Below are 16,527 nucleotides of genomic sequence, written 5' to 3'. Positions count from 1 at the left end.
ATGTAAACTACTTTGAATGCAGTTGCAAAAACTACTGAAAGGTGGTATATCAAGTCCCAATTCCATTTCCCCCCTTTCCCTTTAGACATTTTAAATATTGATCCTTATCAGATACCTGTTATTGCCTGTTACTTTTCCATCTGTTTTATATGGTTCACTGTTCTAATTCTCTGACAATAAACCTTGTTAGTTTATTGGCTCTGTTGTCCTAGACTGACTAGGAATCCTGGTGGTTTGTGTGTTGGGTCTGTGGGTGCTTTCCAGGAACTGTGGGACCCCTGAGAATGTGGTCCCAGTAACCTAGAAATCACCAGGAATTAACTGGAGTGGGATACTCACCTAGAGGCGAGTGGGACCCAGTCGGTGGGGTGGAGGGTTCTAGTATAGAGTGCATGCCTAGGTGCAGGCGGGCCTGAACAGTGCTGAAGGCAGACCCTCCAGGTGGCCACAGGGTTAATCCCAGGTGGGTGCTAGGTGTTTTGTGACAGCACCCCTCTTGCAGAAGCTCATCTGCTGGGCAGAAAAACACTTGCAACAGATTTCGGCAGCACACATTGTGGAAAATTTGAACGTACAGACAGATTACCTCAGCAGGAAATCCATGGACCCAGGGGAACAGGAATTGTCGCTGGAGGCCTTCTGGATTGTAACACGGAAGTGGGGCATGCTGACACTGGATCTCATGGTATCTTGGAGCAATGCCAAAGTTCCCAGGTTTTTCAGCAGAAGAAGAGTTTGGTTCCAAGGGTTTCAACGCTTTTCTCCAACTGTGGTTGGAATTCGGATCACCGTTGTCTCTTCCCCCGTGGCCAATTATAGGCTGGGTTCTGCACAGGCTGCATCATCAAAGTCTTGTAATTCTAATAGCCCCAGACTGGCACTGGAGACCATCGTACGCAGATTTGATTCATCTACTTGTGGACAAACCATTGTGTTTTCCTCGTCAGAGACTTCTGATTCGGGGCCCTGTCCAGATCCGTTCTGCTTTGGTCTTATGGCCTGGCTCTTGAGAGGTCAACTTTAAGGAAGAAAGATTCCTCCTGTCAAGGTTATTTCCACCTTACTCCAAGCTAGAAATCACTTTTAACAATTGGCAACAAATCCTTAAATTCAATTCGAAAATTTACAGGCAACCAATAAAGAGATTTCAAGATAGGAGTTGTATGATTTTCTCCAATCGGATCACCTTTTTGTTCTCCTGGATTAAAGAGGCTGTTACCTTGGCTTATGCACTTTAGCAAACAACCTCCGTCCTTGCTTTGAGCTCATTCTACCGGAGCTCTGTCAACTTCTTGGGCAAAGTCTACGGCTTACTCCATGGGAGAGAGATGTAGGTCGGTTACGTGATCTTGTTTACGTACATTTTACAAGCACTGTTGGACATCGCAGCTCGATCCTCTCTGGGTATTTCTGCTTCCCACCTCTGGATTCATCTGCTGTTGATGACATGGAAGGGAACATTGTCTTGCCTGGATAATTTTCTTTCCATCAATTCAGAACCCCACCTCTCCCTTTTTCTGCACAATTCATCGATTTTTCTTTGTTTAGAGTTGGTGCTGCATTATGTTGTTTCTGGTTATATTTCATTTTATTCTTCATACTTTGATCCTTTGAGGAAGGAGAAATGTTGGAATATCCTGTGAGGAAGGAGACATGTTGGACTAATTCTTCTTCTGCTTTGCTCTGAGAAATACTACATTTCCAAGGAACACACTTGCGTATATGATAATTCAGTTTAGTGCTTTATTTATTTTATTTATTTTTTATTTTAGTTACATTTGTACCCCGCGCTTTCCCACTCATGGCAGGCTCAATGCGGCTTATCTATGCTCAATGCGGCTTATCTATCATCACCTGCTGGTAGATGGTCATAACCCACAAGTCTTTGAATTCATCTGCTGTGAATAAAGGAAAGAAAATTATCAGGTAAGACATTTTTCCTTTGGGGTCTTGACCACAGCAGGAAGAAGATGTGTTATCGCACCACATAGGGATGTTTTAACTAGGTTTGCGGGGGATTACTGAAGCATCACAACTGATGCTGCATGAGTGCCTGGAGCAGTGGCACAGGCAGCATTGTAGGGCTGAGGAGGGGGTTCTTAGACTTCTTTGTCCCCAAAATGTTGTAACAACCACATAAATTTTGGGAAGCATTGCTCTATTTTCTTTCTACTAGCCTTAGATTGCCCTAGTTTTGTGTGCTTTAGTGAGAGACTGAAACTTTGCCATAATACTTTGAAAGACTTGTTTTAAACTAGAAAAAAATGGTATTGATCAGTTATGAAAAAATGCTTCAGTAAAATCGTAATGCTGTTTTTTTTGTGTGTGTGTTTTTAAATAGGTGATTAAGGCATCAGATATAGTTCTGGAGGTCTTGGATGCCAGGGATCCTCAAGGTTCTAGATGTCCTCAAGTGGAGCAAGCAGTCCTGCAGTCTGAAGAAAACAAAAAATTGGTTTTTGTTTTAAACAAAATTGGTGAGTACAGTAAGAGTCGGTGATCAAACTAAAAAGATTTTGTGATGAGCAGAAATGAGGAAAATATCTAATGCAGTCTGATTTACCACTGAAGACTGTAAGATCCAACTCTGATCACTCATCTTGCTGAAAGTAGTCTGGATAACTTGCACAATAATTATCCTTCTGTCTATGATGATAGTTATTCTGTGTGCCCAGGAGCAACAAAGTGTTTATGCTAAGTAAAATATGGCCTCTTGTTTTGCTTGGATTGTTTCTTCACCTTCATATCGTCTGACACCAACACCCCAAGGTCTCTCTCCTGAGTCGAGCTTGATAATCTCTCCCCTCCTATTCGGTATCTCTCTTTTTGGGTTTCTACACCCCCAAATGCATCACTCTGCACTTCTTGGCATTAAATTTTAACTAAGTTTTTCACTTAGGGGGAAGTTTTCTAATAGAGTACAAACTATAACACTTGTTTAATAAAAGGTGTTGTTTAAAAATTTATACACAATTTGTGTGAGTACTTTATATACAAGTATTAAATTTTAACTGCCAGACCCTCGACCATTCTTCTAACTTTCGGAGATCCATTCTCATCATTTTTACTCCCTCCAGGGTATCCACTCTATTGCTATCTTCGTGTCATCTGCAAAAAGGCAAACCTTTCCTTCCATCCCTTCAGCAATATCTCTCACAAATATATTAAACAAAATGGGCCCCCTCGGATTAGACTGGGTGGAATAGGATGGGAGAGTAGGCAGGCGGGAGGGGGGTGGGAAGGAATCAATTCTCAAAAGGGGGGGGGGTGGAGGATGGGGTTTGTGCTTGGGAAGGGATAGGTTCTTTTATATGTTTTTTTTTTTTCTTCTACATTTTGTTCTTTGTTCTCTAGTAGGCAGACGTGTGCGGTGGGGGAGGAGGCTGAAGATTTGGACAATCATTGAAAGGGTTTTGGGCTGGGGGCTATATGCTGGGGTGGCCCCAAAGCCCGGTTTACAGTAATGGATAGTTGGATGTATAATCATTTTTATCATCCATGACTCCAATTAAACTAATTTCATGGAATGTTAATGGTTGTCCTCACCTGTTAAGAGGCAAAAAATTATGCAGGCTTTAAATCTGCAGAGAGCAGATGTGGTCTTCTTACAAGAAACCCACCTATCCACGTTAGAGCACATGAAATTTAAAAAATGGTGAGTTGGAGATTTGGTGGAAGCTCCGGCGATTAATCGCACGGCAGGGTTGATGATTCTATTTAGGAAAGGGTTGGAAGTACATAAGTTGCAAACTTGGAGGGGCCCTAAGGGAAGAATCCTAATTGTGAGAGCTATTATTTGCAAAAAAGAGATGCTCCTGTGTAACGTATATGGCCCAAATGTATATGATCATAAATTCACACAATCTATCATGCATAGGCTCTTGGAGATGCCAGATATCCCAATACTAATGGGAGGGGACTTCAACATGGTACATGACCCGGCTCTGCACAAGAGGTGGGGAATCAGAGTAAAGGAATTCTGTCACTTTGCTCTTCTTTGCATCTTTTGGATGTTTGGCAGGCTTTGCATCCAGAGGATAAAGACTACACTCATCTTTCAAGGGCCCATGTGACGCAGTCGCGTATTGATTATTGGCTGGTGTCGACATCCATTTTTTCATCAGTAAAGATAGGATCGGAGGAGGTGGGGTCCTTCAGATGGAGGTTCCCCGATACAGCTATATTGGGATGTAGAATTCTGAGAATATTTAGTAAACAAGTGGAATGAATATCAGGCTAATAACGCTGAACATGCGCATACCCCTGTGCTTTTTTGGGAGGCGGCAAAAGCAGTGCTTAGAGGGGATATTGCGTACACTGCGTTTAAGAGAAAGGCGAGAGATCGGGAAATTCTAAGGCTTGAAAAACAACTGATTAAGGAACGGATACTCTATGGAAAATCCCCTTCAGAGGATAGACGTTGCTCATTGATAGCTTTGCAAACTACACTGGGGGAGTTGCTTCATGCTAGGGCGGTTAAGTCGCTGCAATATTACAAATTTCAGTTATACCGGCATGGTAACAAATCTGGGAAATTAATGGCAAAATTAGTTAAAGGAGCAAGGGGCCCCTCTCGAATAGTTCATATGGAAAGAGGAGATGGGGTACTAGTGAGGGAAGACTCAGAAACTGCAGAGGTATTTGTGAATTACGATAAACGTCTTTATGCCAGGTCAGAGGAGGAGGTAATGGAGGGAGATGTATTCTTAAATAGTCTAGACCTCCCCCGAATACTAGAGGAGGACCGGGACAAGCTGGAAAACCCAATAACGGAGGAAGAGGTGGCCCTGGCCATTCAGCAAAGTGTGTTATGTAAGTCACCAGGTGCAGATGGGCTACGAGCCTAATAAACTCCTGTCTCCGTCTGTTGTGCCTTTGTAGCAGTCGTCGTTTATGCAGTTTGTCCAGGATGGGACTTTACCTAGATCCCTTCGGTTAGCTCAGATTATTTTGTTGCTGAAGCCGGGAAAAGACCCCAAACAGCCCTCCTTGTATAGGCCAATCTCATTGCTGAACGCGGAAGCTGTTTGCTAAGGTTTTGGCGAATAGACTGGCCCGGGTATTACCTTCGGTGATAGCTGAACCACAAGTGGGGTTTGTGCGTGGACGAACCATCACCAAAAATATGAGGAGGATTCTCATTTCCCTAGAACAGGTGGAACAGATGAAGGTACCATCTTTATTAGTTAGTTTCGGCGCGGAAAAAGCCTTCGATCGTGTTGATTGGGGTTTTTTTTTTATTTGATACCATGCAACATTATGGCGTGGGAGAGTTTTTCTTGAAAGCAGTGCAGACCTTGTATAATTCGCCCCAGGCAATGATTGGATTAAATGGGTTGCTTTCGGCCCCCTTTGAGATCAGTAGGGATACTAGGCAGGGTTGTCCCCTGTCTCCTTTAATCTTTGTTTTATCAGTGGACCCTTTGGTTCGGGAGGTTGTGGGCAATCCGGAGATAAAAGGAGTTTGAGTGGGGAAGCAAGAATTTAAGATCTCTGCATTTGCAGACGACTTATTATTTCATATTACAGAACCCCAGATCTCTTTAACAACGTTGATGGATAGCTTGAGGGAGTATGGCAAATTCTCTGGCTTTAAGTTAAACTTAGATAAATCCTTAGCTCTTCCAACATGTACGTCGGTGCGCCGAGATTGGAGGGGGGGCATTTCCACTAAAGTGGGAAGACACTTTTTTTTAGATATTTAGGGATTAGACTTGGCAATAGAAGTGCCCTGTTATACCAATATAATGTGGATAGACTATTACAATCCACAAGAGACTGGCTGCTAAAGTGGACACATTTACCACTATCAATTCATGGCAGAATACAATTATTTAATATGGTTTTATTCCCCAGATGGCTGTATGCGCTTCAAGTGTTGCCGATTAGGCTGTTGAAGCGGGACTTGCAAGCACTAAGGAAGCTTTTATCCAGATTCTGTTGGACATGGAAGAAAGCCAAAATGGCATTTAAATATCTTATAGGCTCCTGGAAACATGGAGGTTTGGGGTTGCCTAATTTGCAAGTGTATAATCAAGCCTGTTTATTACGACACCTTGGGGATTGGTTTCTGGAGGAGCATGAGTTTACACCCATAGAGCTAGAAACGGAGCACTACAATCCATGGCATATTATTTATTTATTTATTTATTTGTAGCATTTGTATCCCACATTTTCCCAACAATTTGCAGGCTCAATGTGGCTTACATGTGCCGTAATGGTGGTTGCCATTTCCGGGTAACAGAATTACAAATGGTAATGTGTTAAGTTGCATACATACATGTAACATAACATACGTGAACAGATCATGGTATAGATATATATCATGTGCATATATATGTTAAGGAAGAATAAATTATGGTAATACATGAAAGTTCCCGAGTTAGAAATTGGAAGAATAAATTATAGTAATACATGAACGTTCCTGAGTACGTAATTGGGTTGTATCATTCTTTAGGTCATCGACTATGGAGAGACCATATTTGACATAGAGATTGAAGTGGTTATGCTTATTCATTAGTGGTAAGGAGGTTGATCAGTCAAGTGATAAGATTTCAATTATGTCTATGTCGTGTAAAGTCTTATTTTTTGGTGTTTAAGATGGGTGTTTATGATATGCCGTCTTGAACAGATCTGTTTTCAGTAGCCTTTGGAAGATAGTTAGGTCTTGTATTATTTTTATGGCCTTCGGTAGTGCGTTCCATAGCTGCGTGCAGATGTGGAGGGGTGGCCTAGTGGTTAGGGTGGTGGACTTTGGTCCTGGGGAACTGAGGAACTGAGTTCGATTCCGGGCACAGGCAGCTCTTTGTGACTTTGGGCAAGTCACTTAACCCTCCATTGCCTGCCGCATTGAGCCTGCCATGAGTGGGAAAGCGCGGGGTACAAATGTAACAAAAATAAAAATGTATGAGAAACTGGTCGCGTATGTGGATTTATATTTTAGTCCTGTGCAGTTAGGGTAATGGAGATTGAGGAATGTGCATGCTGATCTCTTTGCATTCCTGGTAGGCAAGTCTATAAGGTCTGACATATAGGTCGGGGCTTCCCAGTGAACGATTTTGTGGACCAGGGTGCAAACTTTGAACACAATTCGTTCTTTTAGTGGGAGCCAGTGTAGTTTCTCTCTTAGGGGTTTGGCGCTTTCGTATTTTGCTTCCCCAAATATGAGTCTGGCTGCTGTATTTTGAGCGGTTTGAAGCTTCTTAATGATTTGTTCTTTACATCCAGCATAAATGGCATTGCAGTAGTCTAGATGGCTTAGCACCATTGATTGTACTAGGCTGCGGAACACTTCCCTTGGGAAGAAAGGTTTGATTCTTTTAAGTTTCCAAATTGAGTAGAACTTTTTTTTTTTTTTTTTTGCTGTATTTTTCGCATGATCTTCAAGTGTGAGATTTCGGTCGATTGTGACTCCCAGAATTTTTAAGCTGTCTGAGACCGGGAGGGTGTAGTCCGGTGTGTTTATGGTATTGGGTTTGTTTGTATTATATTGTATTATATACTGACTGCTGGGTAAAAAATAAAGGTTTACAGCACTCCCAGATCTGGAGTTGCCAATGTTGTTTTTATTTGATTACATGACTTGAATTTCATCTATAAATCACTTCTATAGCGCTACCAGTCGTACGCAGCGCTTTACAATTGAACATGAAGAAGACAGTCCCTGCTCAAAAGAGCTTACAATCTAAATCAGGACAAACAGACAGGACCAAAAAGGAGAAGGGAAGGACAGACAGAAGGACACACAAGGATAAGATCAAAGTTACAAGTCAGTAGCTAGAAACCTGAAATGGCAGTCACTAGGAGCCTGGGTCTCATTTTTAAATTTGTCATAGCAAGTAACTAGGTTTTAGACCAGGGCTACTTAATTCCAGTTCTTGAGGTCCACAGACAGGCCAGGTTTTCAGGATATCCACAATGAATATGCATGAGAGAGATTTGCATACCAAGGAGGCGGGGTGTGCAAATTTCTCATGCATATTCATTATGGCTATCCTGAAAACCTGGCCTGCCTGTGGACCTCAAGGACTGGAATTGAGTAGCCCTTCTTTATTTTATTATAATTTTTTTTTATTATTGTTAAATAAGCATTTGAATTATCCACGGTATGGTGCTTACATTTTGTGATAATTTGTTTGCCTCACCTTTCAAGATCTGGTGCCAAAGACAATCGTAGAGAATTGGTTGAAGTTCTTGGGGAAGGAGCTTCCAACAGTGGCTTTTAAAGCAGCAACACAGGTCCGGGACAGAATTCTGGTGAGTGCTAACTTCTAGACAACTACCATACTTACATGATCCAGTAATAGGTAAGACAGGACATGACACATCGGCACACATTTCTATAAGGCTGTACAGATTCGCATATAAGTTTTCTGTGAAAGGGCCATTCAGAGCCACACAGACCATTTTGAGAACATCCGCTCTGAATAATTTGTGAAATGAGCTGCTACAAATTTTCCCTGAACTAATACATATTTTAGTATCTAGCCCTCTGACAGACACTGGGTCCTGTTTCAGCAAAGTTTTAAAAACACAAGCCCTGAAAATCACATGCACATCCAATAAGCAGTATCCTTACAATCCACTGATGCCAGTGTTGTTTTGATACATGATGCCTTTTGGCATATTTCTGAAGATGAATAAAATTTTCACTTTGAACACAAAGCATTCTAACAAGCTGAGCTCAAAGCACAAGTTTGAGTCACCATAGCAGTAAAGCGTATGTAAAAATTAGCTGTGTGCATCTGAGTGATTCTGCATAACTGAGACCCTATTGCTGGTTAATCTCTGAAGATTTTGTTCATAGAGATAACAGAAGAGAAATTCCTTATGGAAATTAGCTGTTAAATAACTGCCATCCAAGGCCCTATGTATTAGAAGGGTAGAGTAGAGAATCTTGAACACTGAAAACTGGTGATATGCTCATTACCTTGCAAATGTACGTGATTTTCTCCAAGTTATTCCATGCAGCAGATAATGTGAAGACAAAATGTTTAAAAAGTCAGGGCTACTTCTCTTATGTGACTAGGGATTTTGGTGTAACTTTTTATCTTCAAGCAGGCGAAGCATTCCAAAATGACATCGCGCGTTATAGATGTATCCAGAGGTAACACTTGCCTGGGAGGTAACACATTGATGAAACTTCTGAGAGGGTTTCGCCAGTCCCCAGATAAGGTCATAAAAGTTGGAGTAGTAGGTAAGCACGTCTTATGAAGTTGTTTAACTTCCTGAAGTTAAAGCCATCAAACTCTGGCTGTCAGTATGGCTCCTATAGCCAAGTGTTGAAATGATCTGCCAGCACAGTCATTGGACATAACTGGGTACCTATTTGAGAAGTCGAAAAAGGCACCTGTTTTGCAAGGGCAATATAGGCACCCATGTGTGTTTACAAAATAGATTCTCATAACCAGCCCCAGTAGCACACACATTTACATCTGCTTTGAAACAGGTATAAAGTGTATTTGTGTGTGTGTGTGTGTGTGTGTGTGTGTGTGTATATTCAGCCTTTTCTGTATGTAAATCTGGCTTTACACATGGAACAGCCTCCAAATGGGCTTTATACAAATGTTTTATGAGAAAAGAAGGAAGTGCGTTCCAAGATCAGACCTCAAAAGCTGACGGTTTATATTTTGTCCTAATATCCTATTAAGGAAACGGACAATGGCACTACAAAAGGTTCGACTTCGAGGACATTTTCCAGAAAACATGTCCCAATTCTCCTTTAGAGGATGTACACTTTTGACACTGTGTAGACACTACACAGCCCATCCAAAACACTCTGGGAAAATGTATGCTCTATAAAAACCCAAAAACAACATTCCTGATATTCCACACTGTGTAAAACTTGAAGGATATGTTTTAATTTCAGTAAGAAAATGTATTTCTCCTCCTGTAGAGGCTAGATCCCATTCCTAGTTACTTTTTAAACCGTCATGTGAACTAGAATGTCAGTGGAATGGAAATGGTACTATATATACCGCCTTTCTGAGGTTTTTGCAACCACATTCAAAGTGGTTTACATGTATTCAAGTACTTATTTTGTACCAGGGGAAATGGAGGGTTAAGTGACTTGCTCAGAGTCACAAGGAGCTGCAGTGGGAATTGAACTCAGTTCCCCAGTATCAAAGTCCACTGCACTAACCACTAGGCTACTCCACTCCAGCAATGACACAGAAGGCGGGGTTAGGACCCTGAGAGTAAAATAACTTTCTCAGCGACCCTCCAGACCGGTCAAGACGCTTGGGTTATGCACACTTACCAGCAGAGGGAGACTGAGAACACTGAGCTTTGAACACTGTATAAGTCACTTGTGCAGAGACCCAACTAACCAGTAATTTCTCAGTCTCCTGTGCAGTCTGACTGGTCTGATAGGGCCCTGGAGTTTCTGGGGGGTCCTTTCTGTCTATTTTTTTCTTTTATTGTTAGTTTGGGGGGGAAAAAACTTTTTTTTTTTTTTTTTTAACTTTCTTAGCTAAGTACATAAGCACCGCCATACTGGGAAAAGACCAAGGGTCCATCAAGCCCAGCATCCTGTCTCTGACAGCGACCAACCCGGCAACCCCCCCCCCCCCCCCCCCCAAAAAAAAAAAAAAAATTAATGTTCAATGGACTTTTCCCTCAGGAATCTGTCCAAACCCCCTTTAAATTCCGTAAGGCCAGCTGCTGTCACTACATTCTCTGGCAACGAGTTCCAGAGTCTAACTACATGCTGAGTAAAGAAAAACTTTCTCCTATTTGTTTTAAATCTACCATATTCTAGCTTCATCTTGTGTCCCCGGTTTTGTTGTTGTTTGAAAGTGTAAGCAAACGCTTCACATCTGTCCGCTCTATTCCGCTCATTATCTTGTAGACTTCTATCATATCACCCCTCAGCCGCCTTTTCTCCAAGCTGAAGAGCCCTAACCTTCTCAGCCTTTCCTCATAGGGAAGTCGTTCCATTCCCTTTATCATTTTCGTCGACCTTCTCTGCACCTTTTCTAATTCCTTTATATCTTTTTTGAGATGCAGCGACCAGAATTGGACACAATACTCGCGGTGCGGTCGTACCATGAAGCGATACAACGGCATTATAACATCCTCGTGTTTGTTTTCCATCCCTTTCCTAATAATACTCAACATTCTGTGTGCTTTCTTAGCTGCCGCAGCACACTGAGCAGAAGATTTTAACGTCTTATCCACGATGACTCCCAGATCCCTTTCTAGGTCCGTAACTCCTAAGGCGGAACCTTGCATGACATAGCTGTAATTCGGGTTCCTCTTACCCACATGCATCACTTTGCACTTAGTAACGTACATAGTAGATGACGGCAGAAAAAGACCTGCATGGTCCATCCAGTCTGCCCAACAAGATAACTCATATTTGCTGCTTTTTGTGTATACCCTACTTTGATTTGTACCTGTGCTCTTCAGGGCACAGACCGTATAAGTCTGCCCCGCACTATCCCCGCCTCCCAACCACCAGCCCCACCTCCCAACCACCGGCTCTGGCACAGGCACAGACCGTATAAGTCTGCCCAGCACTATCCCCGCCTCCCAACCACCAGTCCCGCTTCCCACCACCGGCTCTGGTACAGACCGTATAAGTTTGCCCCGCCTCCCGATCTTGACTAAGCTCCTGAGGATCCATTCCTTCGGCAAAGGATTCCTTTATGCTTATCCCACGCATGTTTGAATTCCGTTACCATTTTCATTTCCACCACCTCCCGCGGGAGGGCATTCCAAGCATCCACTACTCTCTCCGTGAAAAAATACTTCCTTGTCATCAAGCAGATGAAGCCATTATGTATGGGTTATGTCCATCAACCAGCAGGGGAGATAGAGAGCACTCAAACTTTCACAGTGCCTTCTTGGCCAGCTAGCTCCACTGCCTCTTCTGTATTCTCTATCTCCCTTAGAAGGGTGGCTGCAGCTTGTTCGAGCTCCAGAAAAATCTGCCGGGAGGTGGTTCCTGGCTTGCCAGTTGTTAACCGGGGTGTTGGAGGCTATAGCAGCTTCACTTTAAAGGCACATAGGTTAGCCCTTTCCCTGCCTTACCCATACCTCTGTGGATGTGGACATATTGCCTTGCTTTCCCTGTCCTTACCCACCAACAGTGGATGCAGGAATATAGGTTCGCCCTTTCCCTGCCTTTCCCACTCATCTGAGCCTCCGGAGTCTTCAATACCTCTGCTTTCCTCACAGCTTAAAAAAAAAAAAAGTCGCGTCGCGTTTTTAAACGCAGAGACGCTGGAACAGAGGTTTTTGACCTGATTTTCAGTAGGATCGTAGTTGTACACTAGATCCTTTGAGGTAAGAGTGTCTTCCAACTCCTCCGGGGTGGGCCCGCGATCGGGGCGATTTTGGCGCGAAACCGCCATTTTGGATTTTACCGCCGTTTTTCGGCGATGGCTGCGGACAATGTAAAGCGCTGTTCCACTTGTGGCAAGCGCAAATCAGCAGCAGGGCTCTGTAAATCGTGCTGTATTGGCGTAGGAGCCGGCCCGAGCATGGCGAGCGATGTTTCTTCCCGCTCTGAGCTGGCAGCGGGCGCCATTTTGCTTACACCGCATGGCGCGGCCTCCGTGGACACGGAGCGACCTGAGCCGGGTGGGGCACCTCGAGATGAGGTTATTTCAGGAGTGGCTAGCACCGGACAGGATTTGGGTGCCCAGGGTGAGATTTTCTCCCCGGATTTTGTGCTTTTGCTGCATAAAGCATACATGATGAAAAGAGCCCTTCCTCAAGGGTCGCCTGAGGCTCCTCTGATTGCCCCCCCGATGGATTCTGGCCTGGGACTGCCCAGTGATGTTTTTTTCCCGGATGCTTGGCCTAAAGATAAGCGCAGAAGGGTTAATTCCCCTTTAGATTGTGGTGCACTTCCCCGTGGTCGGGGTGTGATGATTCGGAGAACTCTGACAGACGTTCTTGGTCTGAGGAACCAGAGTCAGGTGCGGATTTACCACAGGATCTGGATGATACCTCCGCGGTGAGGATTTTCCACCATGAGGAGCTGCCAGCGCTTATTTCAGATACCCCGCAGGCCCTCTCGATTGAAGATCCTGACAGTGGCATGGCCTCCTCGGGTAATCCCAGGATGGCTAGTACCAAGAAAGCTGCTCGGGCCTTCCCTTTGCATGACTCCATCCTAGAGCTTGTTTCGGCTCAGTGGGCTGACCCCGAGGGACCTTTGAGAGTTTCCAGGGCTATGGGGCAGTTATACCCTCTGCGTGAGGGACATATGGCTCGTTTTCAAATGCCTACAGTGGATGCCCTAGTCACTGCGGTGACAAAGAGAACTACCCTCCCTGTTGAAGGAGGTGTTGCCCTGAAGGATGTTCAAGACCGTAGGCTGGAAACAGCGTTGAAACGGTCCTTTGAAATTGCAGGTCTCACTGTTCGGGCGTCTGCATGCAGCTGTTATGCTGTGAGAGCCTGCCTAGCTTGGCTGCAACAGGCAGTGGCTCAACCCAGAGATGGAGCGTCTGTCCGTCAACCAGTCCCTAATCCAGTTCACCACTTCGGGTCCTATCTTCAGCCCATCCAGTTTATTTAAGAGCCTCCTGTGGGGAACCGTGTCAAATGCTTTGCTGAAATCTAAGTAGATTACCTCTATAGCTCGTCCCTGATTCAATTCTTCTGTCACCCAATCAAAGAATTCAATGAGATTCGTTTGGCACGATTTCCCTTTGGTAAAACCATGTTGTCTCGGATCTTGCAACTTATTGGCTTCCAGGAAATTCACTATCCTTTCCTTCAGCATCGCTTCCATTACTTTTCCAATAACCGAAGTGAGGCTTACAGGCCTGTAGTTTTCAGCTTCTTCCCTATCACCACTTTTGTGAAGAGGGACCACATCCGCCGATCTCCAATCCCTCGGAACCTCTCCCGTCTCCAAGGATTTATTAAACAAATCTTTAAGAGGACCCGCCAGAACCTCTCTGAGCTCCCTCAATATCCTAGGGTGGATCCATCCGGTCCCATGGCTTTGTCCACCTTTAGCTTTTCAAGTTGTTCATACACACTGTCTTCCGTGAACGGTGCTCTATCCATTTCAATCTCATTTGTACTTTTTGCAGTCCATCGCGGTCCTTCTCCAGGATTTTCTTCTGTGAAAACAGAACAGAAGTATCTATTTAGCAAATTTGCTTTTTCTTCATCATTATCCACATAGCGGTTCGCAGTATCTTTTAGTCTCACAATTCTCTTTTTAGTCATTCTCCTTTCACTAATATACCTGAAGAAAATTTTGCCACCCCTCCTTACATTTCTAGCCATTTGTTCTTCCGTTTGCGCTTTCGCCAGACGTATCTCTCTCTTGGCTTCTTTTAGTTTCATCCGGTATTCCTCCTCGTGTCCCTTTTCATGAGTTTTTTTGTATTTCTGGAATGCCAACTCTTTAGCCTTTATTTTCTCAGCCACTTGCTTGGAGAACCATATCGGTTTCCTTTTTCTCTTGCTTTTATTTACTTTCCTTACATAAAGGTTCGTGGCCCTATTTATAGCTTCTTTCAGTCTGGACCACTGTCCTTCCACTTCTTGTATTTCCTCCCATCCCATCAGCTCCTTCCTCGGGTATTCCCCCATTTTACTAAAGTCAGCACGCTTTAAATCCAGGACTTTGAGTTTTGAGTGGCCGCCCTCCATTACAGCTGTCATATCAAACCAAACCGTTTGATGGTCACTGCTGCCAGGTGGGCACCCACTCGGACATTTGACACGCTATCCCCATTTGTGAGCACCAGATCCGGCGTCGCTCCTTCCCTCGTGGGTTCCGTCACCATTTGTCTGAGCAAAACACTTTGGAAAGCATCCATGATCTCTCTACTTCTTTCCGATTCCGCCAACGGCAGATTGAAATCTCCCAGCAACAGCACCTCTCTCTTCTTTCCTAACTTTTGAATATCCGCGATCAGATCCTTATCTAGTTCCTCCGGTTGTGTCGGGGGTCTGTAGACACCCACGTGGACAGAGGTTCTATTATCTCTTTTTAAGGTGATCCATATCGCTGCTTCTTCCTTTCATATTCTATGTTTTAGCCTATATACCACCTATCTGTGCTCTGCCAGTTTGAGTGGTATAGTAAGTTTCTAATAAAGCAGCAGCAAAGTATAAACCTGACTCATCACAAGTCTGAGAAACATCTGCTGCAGTGAATGGTGCTCTGCAACTAGCTTTGTTACTTTCTGACAAGAGATTTTGAGAAGGAATGGAAAACAAAACTGAGAACATTATGCCTCTGGTGGTCCTTGGTGCTATCACAACCTGTGTTCTGTGCAGTTCTAGTTGCCCCTATCTCAGCAAGGATATAACACAGCTAGGAAAGTTTAAGAGCAGGGCAACAAATGATAAAAGGAATGGAACACCTCCTTTCAGAAGAGAGGCTCAATAAATTTGGGCTTTTCAGCTTGGAGAGAAAACTGAGAGGGTTGTGACAGAATATTTTTAATTGAGAGGGGTGCAAGAGTTAAATAGAGAGTGGTTATTTTTAACGTTTCAAACACAATTAATTGAAAAGGACATTCCATGAAACTAACAGAATTGCAGAAAGTATTTGGATTTTGCTCACACCTTTTTGTACACTGGGTATTTCCCTGTCCTAGGAGAACTCACAATCTAAGTTTGTACCTGAGGCAGGATTAAGTGACCTGCCCAAGATCGGAACAGCAGTGGGATTTGAACCAGGCACCTCTGGATGTCAAGACCAGTGCTCTAACCACTAGGCCACTCCTTCACACAACACATAATTAAGCTGTGGAATCTTGGTGTTGGACTGGCTACTGTTGGAAAAAGGATACTAGGCTTGATGAATCTTCAGTCTGTCCCCAGTAAGGCATGTGCTTATCTGTTGCCAGAGAATATAGTCAATGTGACTAACATAGTGGGATTCAAAAGAAGTTTGGAGATGTTCTGGAGAAAAAGTCCATTAACAAAACTTTTATTAGTGAGGAAGACTTAGAAAAGCAATTGTTTATCCCTTGAAATAACCAAGGGCTTTGGCGAAGCTGTATACATCAACACAGTTTTCAGAAAATAATGCTGTATGAAGAACTGCAGATTGGGATGCCGGTATTTACTGAAGGAATAGTAGGTTTGATGGAATGAAAAGATACAAGAACGGATCTAAGAAACCTTGTGACTGATCTGTACATGAGTCAACTGAAAAGAACGAACATTGGGGTAGCACATCAAGATCAAGATGGCGACGTGAACGGTTGTGAGGCTCAGTAGCTCCCGAGAATCAACATTGCTTCTGTGAGAGGATCACTTACCCGACTTTGCGATGGGTAAGAGAAAGGGGAAGACGGCGGTTCCCTCCTCCGCGGTTCCGCCTCCGTTACCCACCTCTCGTCAGATGACTATGGAGAACTTTGGTGTTCGAGCCCTTGGAGAGCGGGCGCCCACTTCGGCGGACTCGGCCATTTTGGGCCTTGAGTGCAGCATAGAAGGAGCGTCGTTGAGCCCTCCTTCCCACACTGCTCCTCCGCGACCCGGAGACGATTTGCTGACCATGGGGTCACAGCTACCTGAGAATGAAAACCCGGAGCTGGC

At 43.9% G+C, this 16,527-nt stretch overlaps 1 protein-coding gene and 1 non-coding gene across 3 annotated transcripts in view; both read left to right on the top strand.

Moving 5' to 3' along the window:
• Positions 1-16,527, top strand: part of GNL3 (G protein nucleolar 3) — a 99,880-nt gene that overhangs the window by 40,522 nt on the left and 42,831 nt on the right. Inside the window, exons 6-8 of one of the 2 annotated variants that reach the window (XM_030207670.1) lie at positions 2,342-2,477; positions 8,153-8,256; positions 9,058-9,196. In XM_030207670.1, coding sequence (XP_030063530.1) covers positions 2,342-2,477; positions 8,153-8,256; positions 9,058-9,196 — 379 coding nt within the window. The remainder of the gene's footprint in view (positions 1-2,341; positions 2,478-8,152; positions 8,257-9,057; positions 9,197-16,527) is intronic. The other variant, XM_030207671.1, reaches the window with a different exon arrangement.
• LOC115473591 lies at positions 2,529-2,602 on the top strand. The gene has a single exon (XR_003942688.1). It is a non-coding gene; the product is annotated as a small nucleolar RNA SNORD19 (small nucleolar RNA).

This window comes from Microcaecilia unicolor, chromosome 6 (assembly GCF_901765095.1).
Source record: "Microcaecilia unicolor chromosome 6, aMicUni1.1, whole genome shotgun sequence".
In the NCBI taxonomy this organism is placed as follows: Eukaryota; Metazoa; Chordata; class Amphibia; order Gymnophiona; family Siphonopidae; genus Microcaecilia; species Microcaecilia unicolor.
This window is presented reverse-complemented; position numbering and strand designations above follow the sequence as displayed.